At 39.0% G+C, this 20,551-nt stretch overlaps 1 protein-coding gene across 1 annotated transcript in view; it reads left to right on the top strand.

Moving 5' to 3' along the window:
- Positions 1 to 19,835, top strand: part of uacab (uveal autoantigen with coiled-coil domains and ankyrin repeats b) — a 29,107-nt gene extending 9,272 nt beyond the window's left edge. The window contains exons 4-19 of the mRNA XM_084744086.1: positions 1,243 to 1,307; positions 2,990 to 3,047; positions 3,498 to 3,568; positions 3,916 to 4,022; positions 4,875 to 5,056; positions 7,175 to 7,212; positions 7,726 to 7,782; positions 8,897 to 9,004; positions 9,774 to 9,806; positions 10,965 to 11,057; positions 12,097 to 12,127; positions 12,227 to 12,276; positions 12,457 to 15,165; positions 16,184 to 16,336; positions 17,527 to 17,592; positions 18,588 to 19,835. Of these exons, the coding sequence (XP_084600212.1) occupies positions 1,243 to 1,307; positions 2,990 to 3,047; positions 3,498 to 3,568; positions 3,916 to 4,022; positions 4,875 to 5,056; positions 7,175 to 7,212; positions 7,726 to 7,782; positions 8,897 to 9,004; positions 9,774 to 9,806; positions 10,965 to 11,057; positions 12,097 to 12,127; positions 12,227 to 12,276; positions 12,457 to 15,165; positions 16,184 to 16,336; positions 17,527 to 17,592; positions 18,588 to 18,659 (3,893 nt within the window). The 3' untranslated portion in view covers positions 18,660 to 19,835. The remainder of the gene's footprint in view (positions 1 to 1,242; positions 1,308 to 2,989; positions 3,048 to 3,497; positions 3,569 to 3,915; positions 4,023 to 4,874; positions 5,057 to 7,174; positions 7,213 to 7,725; positions 7,783 to 8,896; positions 9,005 to 9,773; positions 9,807 to 10,964; positions 11,058 to 12,096; positions 12,128 to 12,226; positions 12,277 to 12,456; positions 15,166 to 16,183; positions 16,337 to 17,526; positions 17,593 to 18,587) is intronic.
- Positions 19,836 to 20,551: the final 716 nt, after the last annotated feature.

Genomic DNA, 20,551 nt, shown 5'->3' with positions numbered 1-20,551 from the left:
CATGTCCCAACTATGACAAAAAATACAGCAATGAGGTGAAGATGAAAGCAACAAATTATAATTACTCATCATCCAATAATTAAATAGCTTCCTGGTCTAATTTAGGTAAAATAGCTATTGTACTTTCACATGAATATCTTTTCTGTGATGTTTTGCAGTCTGACAAATTTTAAATCTGTATTGAATGCAGGGCCAGACAATATGGTATGGTTTCAAGAAATAAAAACAATAAATTCTAAGCATATGTGGATATTTATTCTACCCTTCAGATAAGAAATTGAAATATACTCAAGTACTCATTTGTTTCAGTATGGTAGGATCCCCCAGCACACTCAGTTTGGATATGCTTTCAAGTGGCAATCTGGTGAGGGTACAAATCTTTATTAGACAGACCAGCAAATTCTATTGGTTGATCCAGACACTACCGAGAAATACTTTTGTCACACTGCAGTGACTTATATGGACTGTAAGAGGTATGTGTCATTCAGAATTGGGAGAATAATTCCCCTGACACATTCTGAATTGTACAAGGTATAGTATTACTATATTATTTAATATTTTTTCCTTGGTTACCCATGTTAAGTGATCAAGTCACTTACTGTACAGGCTATCCATTTCAAATAACACAGATGAACATAATTTATGCCAAGCAGTGACTCACTAATGGACTCATTTGGATCAAAACTCATTTTTTTCAAACCTGCGGAGACCAGCTCAAAATGATGCTCTTCGATCTCTTGGTGTCTGTTTTGCTGTATCCTGGATTTGCACTTGTGCAGTAAACTTTTTCACATCAGTAAAGTGATCAGCAGAGGGACTTACACTGGCTGATACAAGGATACATACAGTATAGTATAAAACAGTAGGGGCGGGAAATGGATATGGTAAAGTATTGCATTATTTTGTGTGGCAGTATTGTATCAATACTTAGATGCCAAGTATTGTTTTTTTAACATAGAAATAATTAATATTGCAACAGTGAATACTGCTTTTTGATACTACTACAAGTGAGATGAACAGATTGAAAACTTTATTACTGAGTGTAAAGAAGACAATAAATCACAGTATATGTTATCACGATACTCGGCATAACAGAAAATGTGTAAAAACACAACGATAGTCACACTGCTAATTGTATAGTGATAATTATGCATTGCGGCAGTTGCCTGTTAAAAAACATACATGAAAACTCTAAATTGTGAATTTACTTTGTGTTCTGACTGCTGCATTTATCTGTTACAGGTAAAAATGCTCTTCACCTGTCTTCAAGAAACGGACATTCTCTCTGTGTGCAGAAACTCTTGCAGGTAAAGTGCAGTCATCCTCCCTGCCTTCATCTGACACTGTTTTCAAATAACTATTTACAGTGAGGAGTTAGTTATGTTAGGCTGTTCTTTGTATTTTAGTCAAGCATGTTGGTGTGTTGTGTATCTACACACTCGACTGTATGCATGTTCCACAGAGCAGCTTGCAGTCGCTGGCCAGTCAGAGCAGTTTCCCTTTCAGCTCCTTTAAATAATTATGGCCAAACAGCTCTGGCAGCTGAGCCCACTCCGTATCGGTCAACAGTAGGCCCTGTTGAGTCACCATGACCCAGTGGAGGATTTATGTGTTTACAATGAGGGGGCTATCTCTGCAATATTGTGCTCTCACAGTGCCGTAGCCCCTCCCCCTGTCCCCATCTCGCTCATGGCAGTGATCCAATGGAGGTCGCGGCTGTTGGCAGGGGGTTGTCAGTGGTGTTGACAAGCCTACCCTCCTGCAAACCTGCCGTCCATTCTTGGTGCCGTCATCACACCAGACATAGCAGCTGGACGCCAACACCCACCACCCCCACCACCTCCACTATCTCCCTCCGTCAGCCCAAACCCTCAAGGTATAGGATATCCCCCCTCCATGCTCTACCGTTGCCGCTCTACCCCTCCACCCTCCTCTTAGCTTTGTCATTTGAGCGTGCTGCTAATTTTTGGCCCTTGTTGCTGGAGAGAGTTGGGTTTTTTTAGTGGGGGCCAGAGCCCGCTGGCAAGCTTACCCAGCAACATCAGGCCCCTGTTAGCATTGAGTCCTCAAGGCGTCATAGCGGGCCCTCATCACCACAGTGGTACAGTCACTGGCGTCCAACCAGCTGACTGACTGTGTAGAGATGTCACAGGCGTTATCAGCACAGCGCCGCTTAGCCTAATATGACCTGCCTGCTGCTGCTGCCTCTCAGGTTCAAATGTCTAATGGAAATAAATGATTTTCAGACGCATTCTTCCACTACATTATTGTAACCTAATGAAACCATTATTTGAAGCTCAATCAATTTTATATTATGCCTAAAATCCTCTTATCTGTGGCTGTTGCGGGCCTGTAACAAGCCCATCCAATCATTACATACTACGATTTTATTTATATGTATTTATTTATTGTTATTAAATTGATATTCAGTACCAGTCAAAAGTTTGGGCACACCTTCCCATTCAGTGTTTCTTAATTTTTATTTTTCTTCATTGTAGATTAATGCTGGAGACATCAAAACTATGAAATAACTTGTATAGCATTATTTTGTAAGCAAAATATGTGGAAACAAAGCAAAATATTTTAGATTTTAGATTCATTAAAGGCAAAATAGTCCCACACACTGTCTTCTGTACTTGCAATTCAAGATTTGGTAGTAGTAGTAGTAGTAGTTTTATAAAATGTATTGGTTTATTGTAGACCCATGGTCTTCTCCTACACACCTGCCAGTCTACACATGTGCAATGTGTTATGTTCTTTGATATTTTAGATACAACTTGGCACATTGTTGGTTTAATCTGAACCATGTTTATGAAAGTACAGGATCCATACATAACATAATCATAATAAGCTTTGTTCACATTTTAGATCTGAAACCTCCAAATTGCATAATTAAATGCTATTAACATTTATATGATCTTATAAACACATATTGATGTTGATAATCTTTTTTTGTGCCAACCGGTGTTTATTTTATGTTATTTTACAGCACAACTGTCCAGTTGGAAATGTGGACCTACAAGGACGAACTGCTCTACATGATGCAGGTAAGATAGACTCAAAGCACTTTTACTAGGTCTTTTGTTGCATGAACAGAACATCCACATGCTCATATGAATGTTAAATATGCTCTCAATACATGTTTAAGACATATAAATACTTTGTATTTAAAAATCTGATTTTCCCACAAAAATATTCAAATAAGTAAGTTGGATATTGGACCACATGTAAGATTAGTTCAGATAAACTTTTCTTCTTAAACAGAATAACGTGAAAACAGCCTGCTAATGTCAAATTCACATACTTTATTCTGCACAGTGAAGGTCAAACATTCAAGTGAAGTTGAAGATTTTTGAGTGTAATGTTTACCACATTACACAAGATAAATAAAAGTTTGACTATGGTGTCCAAACTACCGCTCGAGCTGAGTTGATGTGCATTGGTTTTCAATGGCAAATGACTGAAATTATTGTATTTTTCCACCCTTTTCTTCACAGTCATGGCCGGTTGCCCCTCGAGTGTGAAACTTCTCTGTGACAGCGGGGCTTCAGTGAATGCCTGTGATTTTGTAAGAATTGCTATTTCGCTTCATTTCACAATGTGTTGTAATGATCTCTTCAAAGACATTTTTTCATTTTCCACACATGTAGCTGTCATTGTATTATTGTACTGGTCTGCCTGCTCCTTAAAGGCTGTTATTTTGCAAGCGGCAGTCATGAAAGGCATGTGTGGCAATGTGAGCAGCACACAAAGGTATTTGATAAATGTTAGTTATCTGTAGACATAATTAGTCTGGACCTTTTTTCTTTGAGGTGACAGACCCATTGTCTGGACTGTATAGGACTGTATTGTGTTATGATGACTGATTTTGTGGACCTATGTGTATTTGTCTGTATGTCTTTGGTTTTTCTCCAGGATGGCAGGACACCTCTGGTGCTGGCAACTCAGATGTGCCATCCACGCATCTGTCAGCTGCTGCTGGAGCGAGGGGCTGATATCACCATTCGGGACAAACAACACAAGTAAGAGACATCAACCCTCATGATGAATTATTTTGATAATTGATTAAGCAGTTTGAATATTTTTTTAAGGAAAAAAGTGAAAATTCTCTGATTTGAAATTTCTGATACATTAAATTCTCAAACATATGTAGAGACTGTGTATCCATCTCTGTTGATTTCCTTGAAGTGACTGTTTTCCTGACATTAATATCAAGTCACAGAAAATACTGTAAATTAAATACCAGAACATTTATCAGAACTTTATTTAGGCTAAAGGTGTATTTCTGAAAGGCCATTTACCTGACTACTTACCTCATAAAGGGGACTAAACAAACATTTTAACAAAACCTGGGGTCAGCAGGTCATAAATAACAATAAATGTGGAAAATAAAAGAAAACAGAATTATTTTTGAAAAGGGAGATATTGAAAAATACAGCAGCAATAAGATACCACTGTACATTTGTATATTCTCAAATATATATTCTTCTGTATTTGTTTGTTAGGGGTAAAAAATAAATAAATAAATGAGTGCCTGAGAATGTCTTATGTTTCTATTTTCAGTTAAAATTAACATCATAACTGTGCAATACAAATTTCGCCTGATTTATTTATTTTTTCAGCAGCATTTGTGACACAAAGCAACACAGTCCTTTAAAATTTAATAAATAACAACTAGATGTGGCGACAAAATCAGGACAGCTCAGCTGAGCAACCACAACACTGCATTATTCAGCAGAAGTAGAACAAAACACACTGTGAATTGTTGTTTTTGCCACATCTAGATTTTAGTGCTTCGTGTTCAGTGACACAGTTGTTTCATACCTAGTTTGTCAATGTTCTTGCTCATAAACTGTCTTTGTTGACCTCCTCAGGACTGCACTGATTCTGGGCTGTGAGTTCGGCTGTAAGGACGCGGTAGAGGTGTTGCTGAAGAGCGGCGCTGACGTGAAGGCGGTTGACAGCTTGGGTCACGATGCGTTTTACTACGCTCGCCTCAGCAAGAACCCGGAGCTTGTTGCCATGGTCAAAAGTTACCTCGACAAAGCTACCAGAGGTCAGATTGCAAAACATAAGAAAGAATCCTGTAGCTGTTTGTTTGGAATAAATACAGGATGAGCATAATTACCGTGATCATTGAAAGGAACCAATAAAGACCAGACCAGTAAGAGAACCACTGAGATGGTTGTAGGTAGGGCTGTTCATTGATGTACTGTGGGAAAAAAAATCCCTCTTACATAAAAGCTGAGATTCCTGAAAATTATTCACCATTTGTTTCCAAAGAGATCATCTATTTTTCAAGATAAGCTGCGATTAAACCTCTGTCACACTTGCTCTACAACTCTGCAATCATCCACACACTACCCAGGGGAGCTGTATGTGTGAACACGCATGTATGCATGTTTTTGCCTGGAGTGAACCTTTTCAGCTCCCCAGTCATAACTGCGGGTGAGCCGCATGTATGAACAGAACAGCTCAGTGTCTGGAACAAGTGGGCGTGTTGATGATGTTGCACGGTGTGCAGCTGCTCGCTTGTGTCTCCATTTTTTCATTAATCAATCCATTTTCAGTGAGACTGTCTGCTGATCAGTATCAGCCCATATGAGTCTAATATTTTTTACATCACGTTTAAATGCCCTCCTTCATCATTTGTGATGCGAAAGCATGAAATTGCACTCAGAAAAGTAAAAGTGTGTGTCCTGCAAGCAGCTCATCAGAACATCCACATTGTTTAAGCAGACTCTCACTCTTGTCTGCCTCCATCTTAATTTGTTAATTTTGAGAGTTTTTGGGCACTCTGCAGGCACCACTCTGCTCGTCTAAACCATATGGAGTATTTCCAACATGTGCAAACACGTCTGATGTGGACAGTCTCCTCATGCGAGCTGCATGTGTGAAAGGGCAAAATGTTTTTGGGGGTTGTAGTTCAGAGTGCATATGTGAAAACCACTTTAGATAAAGAACACCAAGTGTGCGGACTTTTTTCTTGCTCTGTTAAAGCTACAGCACAATATAAGTATTTTAAAGGAGTAGGTCAGATCATTTTAAGTGGTTTGTATGAGGTACTTATCCATAGTCATTGTATTACCTGCAGTAGATGGTAGTAGGTACACCCCCAGTTTGGAGAAGCAGCAGGAGAACCTGCTTTGCATGGAAGCAAAGCAATGTACTGCTTTGGACAGCCACTCAAATAAAGTGTACGCTATATTTAGAATATTTTCACCACTTCACCTTGCTGTCAAACAGCTTTTTCCAATGGGAAACCACTGTTATCTAAGACAAATATTAATCTCTTTTTTATCAACCAGACTGTTTTGGCAAAAACACTAACATGAACATGAAGATGCTGGTTAACCACTGTCTCAATCTGTTAGCTGATTTTTGTTGTTGTGTGACTTAAGTGAATCCCAAATTAACCTTTTAAAACAGAAAAGTCATAAAACAACACAAACTAACAAACTAATGAAGACAGGAGACCAGCAACTCCCACATTCTCACATTCTGTGATATAAAAGTATTGCTAAATTGCGGATTCTGCCAGTGGAGTCTGGTTGGTTTGGAGAGAGCAATATTTGGCTTCTTTTACGTGGGCCTGTTTAGAAGTGACTGAAATATGTTTTGCTGCCTACGCTGTCCACAGCACTACATTTCATAGCTTGATCTCTGCTTCTCCAAACTGGGGGTGCATTAACTGCCATCTATTGTAGGTAGTAAACTGATGATAGGCAAGTACTTCATACATTCTCACTTAAAATAATCTGATCTATCCCTGTAAGTATAATTTTAGTGAGTCACTGACTCCCATAGGCAACAGTAAAGTGTGCCATATTTTACTATACATGGGAAAATATGTAAAATAGTATATAACCTGATTCATTTTTTTCTTTTAATTTCATTGTTTTTTGAAAATAGTTTTACACTTTGGATCTGTTGCAGAATGTAACATATATTTTGGGCCCAATGTGTATGGATTTTTATTTTCTGTTCTTTGTTAGTCTTTTTAATATTTCTCAGTTATAGTATCTCACTATTCTGTTTGATTTTCTGTCTAATGTACATTATGTTCTTTGAATGTGTTTTCAGGGACCACTGTTCTGTAAACATGTCTGTTTGTCAAATTATGGCAAAAAACATGTCAGAAAATTGAACGTGCTCTTTTCTTGTTTTATTACAGATAAAGAGGCTGCGAAAATAGAGCAGTGGAAGCGACAGGTAATCCTGCAGCAGTCAGTTCAGACTCACATCATCCATTAAAGCTCACCTATAATGAGGAGGAGCTATTATTCTTCACACTACTTTACATATTTTAGAGGGCCTCCATGAGTACAAGAAGCATGATAGGAATAGCAATGAACTGGCATTTTTATAGCCCTTTGCTTCCACAGTCTGTTTGTTAAAAGATGACAAAGGTCAAGGCTGCTCGCATCCCAAAGCCATTGTTAACATTAATGAGTCAGAATCCTTCTTCTTCACCATTCACATGCTAAACACTGTGAGGCCTGTGTTGTTAAAAAAAACATCATCAAGATTCTGCGCCTTTCATTTTGTTTGACTTGGAGTTGTTTAGTTCAGCCTTTTTTGTATTTCTGAACCTGTAAGGTGCTCAGATGTACATGACTGCCATCTAGTGATTATAAGTAAGAGTTGTTCCATAGGCTTACATAGGCTGTGGAAATGTTAATGTCCAAGACATGGTTGTAAAAACAGATCCTGTGTTATCCACAGCATTCAGTAGATCGATCAGAGGCAGCTGAGGCTAACAGACGGGATCAGATCATACATGTAAGCCAACACCAACACATGTTCAAAAAATACACAGTCAATCATCAAGAAATCCATATCTGTAAAGTACTGATAAATTTTCATACTGGGAAGGCTTCTTTCCCCTTTTTAATTACAATTTCTTTGTTTCCTACTGGGGTCATAATTCTCCTGTATTTCTCCTGATTTATGGCAAATTTTCCACCTCTTTCCTTTTCAATACTGCAACCTGTTTCTGTCATTGTAAAAATCTACTGTTTCCAACCTAGCAATAATAGAGTTGCACGTAACGCAAGGGGTGGGAATTTCTTGGCACCTCATGATTTAATTTGATACGATTTTTAAATGATTATTGATACAGAAATCATTATTTTGATACATTATTTTTTTTTGTTGTGTGACTAGGCCTTCTTGCTCCGTTCAAAACACAGTGTATTTGAAACACTCCATAATTAGTTTGGTTGGATTCAACTTGCATACAGTGTGTTTTTTGTCCAGGTTATTGCTATTGAGTTTTTTGCATCAATTCATAATTTTAATAGACAGAATCACAATACATTGAAGAATGGCCTCTGCCTCATCCCACTGTACCCAGTTGTCCTTCATAAATCCATGCTCATGCCCTGTCTGGCTTAGTGAGTGACAGATGGAGAGAAAAATAGAGAATACTAAAAGAAAGACATTTCTGATGTCCTTGAAAGAAGAATTCCAATTTCTTCTGCAAAGTTTTTAAGGAGAGGGGCACTTTTTTTTCTAAGAGCAGCCTTATTAATGTACCCTTAGAAAAGTATTAATTTTCTGTGCTATTGTAATCAAATTTGAAATCTGACTAGGTAAGGCCAGAAGCTGTGGTCCCTTTGTGTTGTGCAGCTAATTAATGTCACTTATCCACTTGCAAAAAATGTCCACTTATTTTATTTTCATCCTTTAAAAGTCACCAGAATGCTGGAAACAAAGTCTGTGAAACTCAACCATGAACCCCTGCTTTGGTTTTGAAATCCTCCCAATTTTTGAGATCTAAAGGTTGACAAATATGGTAACTGTATTTTGACTGGTTTATGTTTGTAAGGTTTAGGGTTTTGACTGGTTTATTTTTTGTAAGGTTCATGGTTTTCTGTGTGGATGTGTGTTTTAGGACTTGGAGAGGCAGAACGAGACCCTGCAGGAGAATCTCAGGAAGTACCACCAGGACCAGAGAGCCCTGTTAGATAAGGTCAACATGCTACAGCAACAGCTCACACAGGTAAACAATATAGAGATACTGAGGCAGAGAAAACTGTTCATTTCAGTACATCCCTCCAAACATGTCTGTCCTTCACTACTGGCTTGTCTTTTTTTCAGTGGGTGGGTAGATCTGAGGGTGCTACTCAACCTCTGGTTGAAGAATTAGAAATTACAATAATAAAGGCTGAGCTGAGTCATGCTCTATTGACCTAAAGTCATAGTCCTTCCATGATAATAGAGGTAACACATGATATAAGAAATGTGCAGTAATTTTCTAACCTGAGGTTTCTTTCAGAGGAGGCAGGGCAGGATTTAATACTGCTTCTGTAAAAGATTAGTGACTTACATTGAAATGAGAAAAGAGATTCCTCAATATTAGCTGAAAGAAAAATATGTTCTCAAAAGAGAACAATGAAATTCAATCAAATAGGGCTGCAACTAAATTATTTTCATAGTTTTCATATATTAAACAGCCAATTATTTTATCAATTTATCGATTAATAGTTGTTTGCCTATAAAATGTCAGGATGTGGTGAAAAATGTTGATCGCTGTTTCCCAAAGGCCAAAATTATGTCCTCAGATGTCTTTTTTACCTGCAGTTCAAAGCCATTCAGTTTAGTAAGTAAAGAAACCACAGAATATTCACATTTAAGAAGCTATCAAATTAAATCAATCATCAAAATAGTTGGCGATTAATTTGATAATTGATTAATCATTGCAGCTCTACAATCAGATAAATTGTAAATCCCTCATTTGACTGTATATATCATCTTTTTTTCATCTGCAGGAAAAGATAACTGTTGAAGACGTTCAGAAAGAGGTATGAAACAAAAATGATTTCTTGGACATTATGGGCCTCATTTCCAGTTTTCTCACTTGTCTTGATCTTTCTTCAGTTTGCTTGTTAGAATTATGATCAACAGAAAATTTTTACACGCCAGTAGCAGTCAGGAGTGCAGTTTATAGACGGTCTTAAGTTTCTCTTCCTACCTCTGAAACCTAAAAATTAGAGCAAATGAAAGCCAGGGAATGACTTTAGAGGATGTTGCTGTATCAACACAGAGCTGCTCATGTGGAAGTGAAGTGAAGGGAAAAGGAAGGTGGCACAGTCTGAAAATGCTGCTCAATTGTGACTTAATAGCACAGAATAACATCATACGATGCCCAAACACTCAGGAATCAAGGTCAAGCGCTGTAGCAATTCAAAATGTTGTGACTTCCTGAAACGAATCTAAAAAAAAAAAAAAAAAAAAAGTTTTGTAGGGAAAGAAAGTGAAAGACTAACAAAAACAAAAATGTAATTCATCAAAGAGCCACTCTTCCATCAAGGCTGCAAACATTAAGATGTATTTTCCCTGTACCTCAACTAATTTGAGTTTACTGTCATGGATACAGGTGGGTTTTTTTTTTGTCTCATAAATATCCACTGTCCTACAGAGCAGATGTGTTCTCTTTTGGATTGACTTGCTTCAGATGAAAATAAGCTTTGTTTTATTTCTCCCCAACATCTTCTATTCTGCTGCCTTGAAAGCTTTTTTTTTTTTTTGCTCCAAACATCTTCAATGAGCCCCTTTTGATTCTGTCACAACTTTTGAACTTGAAGCACCTGTAGTAGTGATAAAACACACTCAGCAGAGCACTGAATAATTTAGCAGCTACCTGGTGTAACTTTTTAAAAGACCAAAGCACTTCACACACTATTTAGAAGTCCGTAACAAATGCTGTGTGGCAATTATTTTCTGAGCATTTCTCAAACATGTACAAATAGTGATTTTTGTTGGCTCTAAGCACATTTTTGAATAGCATGCATCTGTTCAATTAGAGAGTTTGTTTTCCTTTTGATAAATGGGATGAATAAACTGTTCTTGGAAGTGAACTCAGACCCCGGCTCATTAAATCTGTTGTTTATTCATCTGAAAGTGTTTAGTTTCTCGTGCTTGACTAACTCATCCCTTTGTTTTTCTTTCTGTTGGATCAGAAGGAGCAGTTAAAGGTGTTACTCAGTGCCAAAGAAAGAGAGGATGGGGCTCGAGGCCTGGAGACTGTCAAGGTCCAGCTCCGGAGTACTTTGGTCAGTGTCTTTACTCATGACACATGTTGAAGTTCAGTGCCAGTTTATTAGATACATCCATCTGATACTAATGCTGTCTAATACAACAAATAAATCCCGCCTTCATGAAGCTTATAGTCAGTTTTTATTGAAATTGTTTTCGAGATTCAGCTGTATGATTATTTTGGAGGATGTAGTGTATGATGCTGTTGAACTGTATAATATTATACAGGTGTTTGCATTATTTTGCATTATTTTGTCCACCCCATTTACTTTTTAAAAGATATTTGAAGCAAAATAGTCATTTGTACATAAATAATAATACAAATACACATGAGAAAGACAAAGAAACAAAGTTCCCCCTTCTAACACATCACAGCCCTGGTATGATAGAAATAATTAGAAATTAGAACATTAAATAAAAATAAATAAATAAATACAATTCTATAAAGTACAGTATGAGATCTTAATGTATGGCAATGAAGTATATATTACAACTTTAAATAGACAATGGAGACTCAAGATGACAAGTTTCCATATTAGTTCACTAACCAAAGGGGTGTAATGATGTTTGGTTTTTTTTTGAATACACCTTTTCCCAGCTGTGTTATTTTAAAGATATATTCCCAATATTCTTATTAATATTCCAATATCCCAAGTAATTCCAAAGCAGATGAAGTAAAACTACATCACAGGTTTACACATCTGGCAATTAGGATACCCACTCCATTTATATCAACAAAGGTAGGCTAAATAATTGAAACAGCTCTCTGTATAAAGTATTACAGTTCAACAGCACCACAAACTACATCATCTGAACAGTTTAAAAAAAATGTACTTTATAACCTTCATTAAAGGAAGATTTATTGCAGAACTTAGCTGGGTGTGCCTTTTAACCTGGGAACTGGGTGTATCTGCTCTAAGAATAAATGTAATTAACATTTCAGTAAGCTGTTGAAATAAATTGGACCTGCTTTACATTCTGTATAGTATGAAAAAAGACCTCATTTTAAGGTAGTTCAAACATTTCTGATGAGTGTGTATCTACATATATTTACAGGGCGACTACTCTGGGCAGTCTGTTATCAAAGGTCAGTTTATTTCCATTTCTTAACTCCCAAAGAAAAAACTTGATGCCATTATTTCAGACTTCACCAGCAGAGTGTGTGAATGTTATGTTTGTCTTACAGGCAAAGAAAACACTCTGGTCAAACAAACTCACAGCCTGGATTCTGATCATGTAAGTGTTTAATAGTTTCATATGACTTATGAAATATGAATTTCTAAAATACAGTGTTAGCAGTTTGCATCTAAGCAGTCTCTGACAACAATGGACTTCCATTTAACTCACTGTATAAACTGTGTTGGATTTCTTTCTTGCCTTCAGTAAAAGAGATTTATACCTTCTCTTTCTCTGCAGATGCTCCAGAATCCTGCCATGTCGCGTTCACTGTCCAGACCTCTAGAGAAGAGTCCTCCTGCTGTAGACTGGGACCGCGCCAGTGAACTGGAAGCACTCCGACTGGAACATGAGGGGGTCAAGAGAAGACACCAAGCAGCGGAGGAAGAAACGGCACGGCTTCAGTCTGCCCTGAACCGCAAAAATCGAGAGTGCCAGGAGCTGATTCAGAACCGAGACACCATCCAGAAACAGGCTGACCAGCAGGTCCAGGAGCTTGAGGATGCCTTGGGCGACGTCCAGAAGAGGATGCTGGATTCTGAGTGTAAGGTCAAACAGCTGCAAGCCCACGTAGTTGCTGTGAAGGAACACTTAGGAGGCCAGGGAGCAGAAGAACTGCGCGCCCAGCTCCAGGACATCAAGGCCAAGTATGAGGGTGCTTCGGCTGAAGTGGGTCGAGTTCGTAACCGGCTCAAACAGAGCGAGAAGGCGTTGGAGGAGTACAAGAGCAGCGAGAGCCAGCTGGCAGCCGAGGCAGAAAGGCTCAACCAAGACCTGGGAGCTCTGACTGCAGAGAGAGACGAACTCACAGAAGCTCTTTTAGAAATGGAAGCCCAGCTGAAGGAGGCTCAGACTAAACACGGCAACACAGTCCCAGCTGAGAAGTTTGACAACATGAAAAACCTGCTGACCAACGCGGTCGATGAGAAGGAGCGTCAGCTGGCCGAGCTGAGGGAGGACTATGACCGTGTGCTGGAGGAGGTGGCCGACCTTCATCGAAAGCTGGACAGTCCGTCGTCCCAGGGACGATCAGGATCATCTGAGGAGGAACAGAGGATACGGGCCGCCCTCGAAGAGCAGAACGAGTCATTGAAAAGGAAACTGGTTGATTTGACAGCTAAAAGCCAGGCTCTGATCCGTGAAGTTGAGGAGAGCGAAGAGGAAAGAGATATACTCCGAGAGCAGCTGGAGGAGTTCAACAGCAGGGTTGGGATCGACTTCATACCCAGAAAGGACCACGAGGAAACTCGGAGGAACATGGTGACGGCTTTGGAGGAGCTTGAAGACAAACTGGTGGAGGCCAGCGAGCGTTACGGAAAAGCAGAGGGTCAAGTTCAGCAGCTTCAAATTGAGAGGGCAGCACTGCAGGAGAATATCAGCAGCATCCAAAGTTCCAGCGAGACACACCAGAGTGAAATGGATGATCTGAAATCTCATAATGCCGACCTGATGAAGAAACTTGAACTGTTGCAGAGGAAATGTGAAGACAGAGATAAAGAGTGTGTGCAGCTGACTACACACAACCAGACTCTGAAACAGAGCCTGGAGGGAGAGTTTGTTCCCAGACAGCAGCACGAGCAAGTGAAGATGGAGTTAAACTCCACCTTAGAGAGCGTCAAAGCTGAGATGTTGAAGTTGGAGACCAAGGAAAAAGAAAGTGGGGAAGAACTGAAGAATGTGCAAGAACGAAATGACAAGTTGAAAGAAGAGTTGGAAAAAGTCCTGTTGGAGACGAAAAAAGACTTTATAAGCATGAAAGACCACAAAGCTGCCACAGAGAAGCTGCATGCTGCTGTGATTGATGCGGAGAACAGAGCAAATGAAGCGTCAGCGATGTATGTGTCGGCTCAGGAGGAGACAGTGAAGCTCACCCACGAACTGGAGGCTCAGAAAAGAGAACTAGACACCATTCAGGAGGCTATTCAGTCCAAGTTTATCCCACTGACTGCAGCTGAGGAGAAAGAACACTCTTACCATACTCAGGTGAAGGAGTTGACAGCCAAGCTGGTGGAAATGGAAGAGAAGTATAACAAAGAAAAGTCTGCAGGCGAAGGCAACAAACTAGAGAAAGAGAAACTAAAAGTTGAGATTGAATCTGTTCAGCAGAGACTAGACTCTGCTCTAGTTAGCAGTGAAAAGCACAAGGATGTGGAGGAAGAGTTTAAGAGTAAATTTGAGGAATTGGCACATAAGTTGGCCAACGTAGAACAGCAGCACGAGGAGGTGACATCTCAGAACACTGAGCTTAAAGACCAGAACGCCCTCTACAACAATCAGATCCAGAATCTCCAGGATCGCCTGAAATCAGAGTTGACCCGGATAGCAACGTACGATACGGAGCTGAAAGCGCTCCATGACACCATGCAGCAAGCTCAGGCCGACTGCAAGAAAGCCAAAGAGGCTCAGCAGGAGGAGGCACAGAAAGTTTGTGCTTTACAGAAAGATCTGCAGGATTGCCGTGATGAACAGGCCTCTCTGCTGCAGCAACAGGCAGAGTCAAAGGAGGCTCTGGAGGTCGAGGTCGCCAAGCTTCGCATGGCTCTCCGTGAAGAGGAGGAGAATAGCGCTCAGAGGGCCGAAGACGTGTCCGCCCTGCAATCCGAGCTCCTTCAGGCCACGCAGGCTCTCGAGGAATTCCGCGACAAGGAAGACCAAATGAACCAGCTGGAGAAGGAGAAGCAGCAGCTTGAGGAGAAGGTGGCCAACCTGAGCAACAAGCTGTTGAGCTTATCGGAGGAGTGTGAAGAGGCCCATCAGGAGTCGACGCAGGCAAGGGAGGGCGAGAGCAGGGCCAGGACGGAGATGGAGGCCGTCCAGGAGAAGGGACGTGCCATCGAGAGAGAAATTAGAGAGCTGAAGGAGAGATATGATGAGTCCCTCAGCACCATCTGTGACCTGCAGAGAAGGATTGAGACATCAGCTCAGCAGACTGAGGCCAAAGACAAGAAGGTAGTAAAAATATATCATTATGATTTTATTATGAACAGATTTTAAACTACTTTTGGTACACAGGGGGTGCATTTGACTGTAGATAAATGTAACTACTATAGATTAAAAATCTGATTATCCCCGTTGAGGAGTATGCTAAGTGTGTCTGCCCGCAGATTTAGAAAGAAAATCAGATTTTTCAAACATTTGTTTCTGTTTCCAAGGAGAGAAATCTTTTTGTTTTGGCTGATCAATAATGGAAAAATATGATTATTAACATTTATGCAAGACGCTACAGGTGAATGTGTGGGTGTTTAAATTTGCAAATGATGGATTATCTAATTGAATATGCACTAATTTGCATACATCTCTAGAAATCTGAACAGATGTGGATTTTAGATATCTCTTTTTTAGTCAATGCATAAATCAGAAAATACTTTAAACTGCCATTAAAAGAATCATATTTGGACATGTTTTTAGGATTAAAATGTTCAAAAATCAGGCTATGAACGATATAAGAACAAACTCTTCTGTAAAACCCTTCAGAATATAGATAGGAATAAAGATGGAAAGTTTTGTGTTTGTAAGTGCTACTGAGGTGGAGATTTCTGGGTCAGATTATAAGAAGAATCTCATTTTAAGAAAACAACCTTTAAAGATGCATATTACAAAATTGTGCACATTTTTACACAAAAAAGTAAGAATGTACAAGTGAATAGGGTAAAACATTTAGATATCATAATGAAACTTCCCCTGTTGACAGATACCTTACACAAGTCAAAGTTCTCTGAATTTTATGTTTAAATGATGGATTATCTAATTATTTTTTTTTTAACACATTTGCACAAATTTCCAGAACAGAAATCTGAACCTAAACAACACCTACCTGTATATTTTGGTGATTTTTCTTTACAAGTGTAGTCAAAAACATGTTTCGGAAGCAAAAGAGCTCAAAATTGAGAAGCGCATGAAAAAACGATGTTTCTGCCTGTCGTATTTTGCTTTAATATTTGTGTGTGTCTTTCTTTGTGTGTTTCAGATCACAGAGTTGCTGACAGACGTTGAGCGATTGAAGCAGGCTCTGAATGGTCTGTCCCAGCTGGCATACACAAGCAACGCGCCCAATAAGAGACAGACACAGCACATTGACACACTCCAAGCCCAGATCAAGAGCCTACAGCAGCAGCTGGCTGTGAGTGCACATGCATGACATACTGAAATATGTATTACAGATTATGTTAACGCATGCTTATTCTGCTTTATGTTTAATTTGATTTACTGCACATGAACTGTCTTTCTGTTCAAGACTGACAAAAAACTGTAGGAAAACAAGGTTCCTCATTTTTACACATTTTATACAGTGATATTTACAAAGTTTTCCTGACAAAGTTAAAGCAACAAAACAAAACAAATAAAATCAGTGACTTGTGTTACAGTATAGAGTGCAGCTTGGATTGCAGGTTTCTATCTGAACCCGGCCCACATCCAAAAGAGTAGTAATGAAGTCCAACCCGACAGGTATTCTGGTTTTATGTCCGAACCTGACACAGCTAATGTAAGCTGAAGCAGAGTTTGGGTTACCCTCACGCAGTTGTTCATAGAATGCAGTGCACCTTGTACCCTGAATGGCGGTCTGGAGAAATTGGGTGGGTTATTTGAACACGCTACGTAATGTTATCAGCAGTTGTAAATTCATTAAAAATTGAGTCTTGCATTGTTGATTGAAAAGTCTTCATCTTTATGAACTTTTTAACTAAACTGTAACCTTTGTTTACTTAACTGTATACTTAATCCAACCATGATGGTTTTTGGAGTTGTGTCTTTGACGTTCTTCCATCTTTAGCTGGGCTACAGGAATATTTACTGCCTGAAATGGTCCATGTGTTGTGTTCATGTGTTGTCACATAAATAACAAACGTCAGCACTGAACAGCAAGCTGACATGAGTGAAGTCGATGGCAAAATCATTTCTTCATTTTTGTCTGAAACCAGCCGAACCTGTCAGGTATCCACCTTCTATTACAGTAACAAATACAGTACATGGTAGGTATTTTATTTTATTGGCTCTTTAGGTAGCTCATAGAATAAAATGCACAAATGCTTCATTTAGTCACTGGTTTGTAATAGTTACTGAACCGTCTACACCTCCTTTTCTTGGTGAACTTCTCTGTTCTTTTGATATAACATATACCCATAACTTTAGGAAAAAACAGGTGCTGTTCTCATTCTAACATTTAGGTGTAGCTAGAAGATTTATAATAATGTGGAAGCCCATAATTCAGTGAATGCACTGCATCTGTGTTTACAAAACTGTCAAGCTGTTAAAAACATCAAAGTTAACCACTGTGTCGTCTTCATGCTTTTCTTCCTTCTGCTCAATCAGGATGCTGAGAGGCAACACAGAGAGGTGGTTTCAATTTATCGAACTCATCTTCTCAGTGCAGCACAGGTAAGTTTAACTATTCAAGATAAGAGTTATCTGATTTTCTTCCTTAAACTCTGCAAATTGTCTGCTATTGTTTACTAAGGAAAGTTTGTCTCATTCTCATGAATGGTCTTGGATCAGATTAAATCAGAATAATTTAGGTTGTTCAGACAGTCCTTTGGTAACCTTATCTGAGTAATTTTAAAACAACAGCGAGGAGGTTTGACTTGCAGAGACTCAGCGATTAGATTTGAGAGCAGAGTTCATGAAAGAATAATTGAGCTGATAAAAGTGCTCTTGTTTTGGAAAAGAGTTGAATGATTTCATAAAAACACCTTATCGCATGAAAGACAGACCAATTATATGATAAAAGCTGACTTGAATCTAAAAATATATTGAACTCAGTTGTGTTCAGTCTTTTATCATTCAGTATTTAACAATTAACACACACTGTCAATCTTTAGCCACTCACAGCGTGTTTACCGCTTTACTGATTTTGATAGCTAAACTTCCTGGCACAAGTGTTATCTGCTCATCCTAAATTTCCACCATCCTCACATCAACAGAAAGTAATACCATCCAACTCGGTGTAAAGGTTTGAAACAGAGGCTTTTTTGAGTCGCAAAACAGACCTTTTATGATACACTGGCAGCACATTAAACCTTTGTGAGCTTTGAATGATACGTAGAAAACAAGGAAAAGATGTTTATGAAATCAGGTCTGTTTCATGGAATCATGGTCCTGTTTCTGTCGAATCAAGATCAAACAAGTTTTAGAAACTTTCATCATCCAGGCAAGAAGGAATTCTTGTGTTTACACTGGTCTAAAATGTATTATAAAATGTAGTCTGAAAGGCCAGCTGATCATTAAAGATGGATTTAGAATATGAATGTAATGTGAATAATCCCATGAGCGACTGCAAATGACCGGACACGAGAATAAAATATTCAGTCATACAAGTGAGAAATGTGGTGCAAAGTGATTAACTGAAGCTCATCCCGACCGTGTTTCTCCTGCAGGGTCACATGGATGAAGACGTCCAGGCCGCCTTACTACAGATCATCCGCATGAGACAGGAGTTTGTGTGTTAAAGCTTCCTCCAACAAAACAAAATGCTACCTGCTGACTCAAGTTCACTGTTCTCACATCTCCCACTGCAGAGTCCCCCTGCTGTGGCCCCTGTGGGTGCCCTGTGTGTGTGTGTGCGCGTGCGCGTGCGTGTGCGTGTGCGTGTGTGTGCGTGTGGCTGCTCTGAAATCCATGTTTTTGTAGTATGGCTGCACTTTGGTTCCCAAATACCCAAAATCTCTGTGCTGTGAGCAAAAGTGAATAACTGTAGATATTAGATACAAATGTGTTAATGCAAGAAAAAAATGAAAACTCAATCTATTTAAAAATTCTATTGTATCAAACTGACCTGTGAACTAATTTTTAATGAATGATTTGCATATATGCAGGAATATTTTTCACTTTCTCTTACAGTATGGTATGTAAAAAAAAAAAAAAGCGATTTCATACATTTCTGTCAAATCTGTTCTAAATGATAATGCAAAGCTTTCTATTTCATGCAGCTTTAACCTACTATATTCAGTGATCTGGGAGTTATTTGAAATGTAGGTCCCTTTTATAGATTACTCACTCACTCTTGACATGCTGAAATTTAAAATGGACATGAACACAAAGACCACTTTTCACATTCCCACCTGACAGTCAGCTCTCATACAGTATGTGTTTGTGTTTAACCTCAGTGTTTGCTAGAATTTGAAGGATAGGTTTGCAATTTTTCCAAGTCTGTCTACAAAAGTAAATCTGTTTTTAAACAATAGTTAGATATCTGTATGAACACTGAACCGGGTTTTGCTTGCTGTAGTCGTTCCCCCTTTTCATACTGGCCAATAAAAAATCCCTTCCTAAGTGCTGTGGGATAAAATCCACAGCTCTCAGAGATGTGTTCAAAATGTCAAGTGGATAAGTGGCGATCTTCCAGAGTTACAGTCTTTTTAGTGAAAGAAAGACTTCGATTTCCAGGAACTACTTTTCAAGAACTTAAAAGGTTCCTTCAGCCTGTTGTTGTGTTAGTTTCATCTGCTGTCTACAGACCCACTGATGTACAAAATAAGTGACAGCTGTTTTTACACGTCATTTTTGCGTGCGATTCTACAATGTTGTTCGTTAGTCGTCGGTCCATCTGTTGTATTCTTTATTTAAAATGTGGGGGAAAAAACAGCAGCTGAAATAAAATGCTGTAAGTACTCGACCAATCAGAATTGTTCAGTGCTGCAGGTCCCTGTAATTTTGGTAAGTACAAGGACTTTTTAGGGGTCTATTGAAAGTTCTTGTGGAGGAAACATGGCTCTCATTGAGCTGCAGTGAAAGTATTTTAACAAAAAGAATGAATGCATTTTTTTCATAGAATGACTGTTTGTGATGACAACACCAAGGAAAACCTGTTTCAGTTCACATGTGGGCATCTGTGTAAGACAGACTTCAAAAACTTTGAACCTATCCTTTAATGCATTACTTAAATACCTATCTGTATATTGAAGGAGTTATCGGTCTCTGTAATCTGACCGGCAGTGAAGAGCTCCCATGATTCCACTGTAAGAGATGGGGGTTCTGAGCAAAAAACATATTTCAAGGTGTAACCAAAGCCAATATGAGGCTCCAGCAGTATGAATCAGACACATCAAGATTCTTTCAAGGTTTCTGTCTTTAGTATGAAATCCTCTCTGTGTGTTTCCCTTGCTGAGCTGCAGGGACATCACAAACAAGGAGAGTAAATTCTGCACTAAAATCTCTTTACTTTGGAAGCTGCTGAACTAATGTGACTAGCCGCCCTCCATCTTTTACATTGGAATTCATTATTATTGGGACCTTTTGCGTCTAGTTTGGACAGAAGGAATGATTTCAGCATCCAGTAATAATCTCTTAATGTACACATGGGCATCTGAGTATTGTTTTTATATGAACCAATCCTTTAACC

This window comes from Lutjanus erythropterus, chromosome 1 (genome assembly GCF_056507025.1).
Source record: "Lutjanus erythropterus isolate fLutEry1 chromosome 1, fLutEry1.hap2, whole genome shotgun sequence".
NCBI lineage: Eukaryota > Metazoa > Chordata > Actinopteri > Lutjaniformes > Lutjanidae > Lutjanus > Lutjanus erythropterus.
This window is presented reverse-complemented; position numbering and strand designations above follow the sequence as displayed.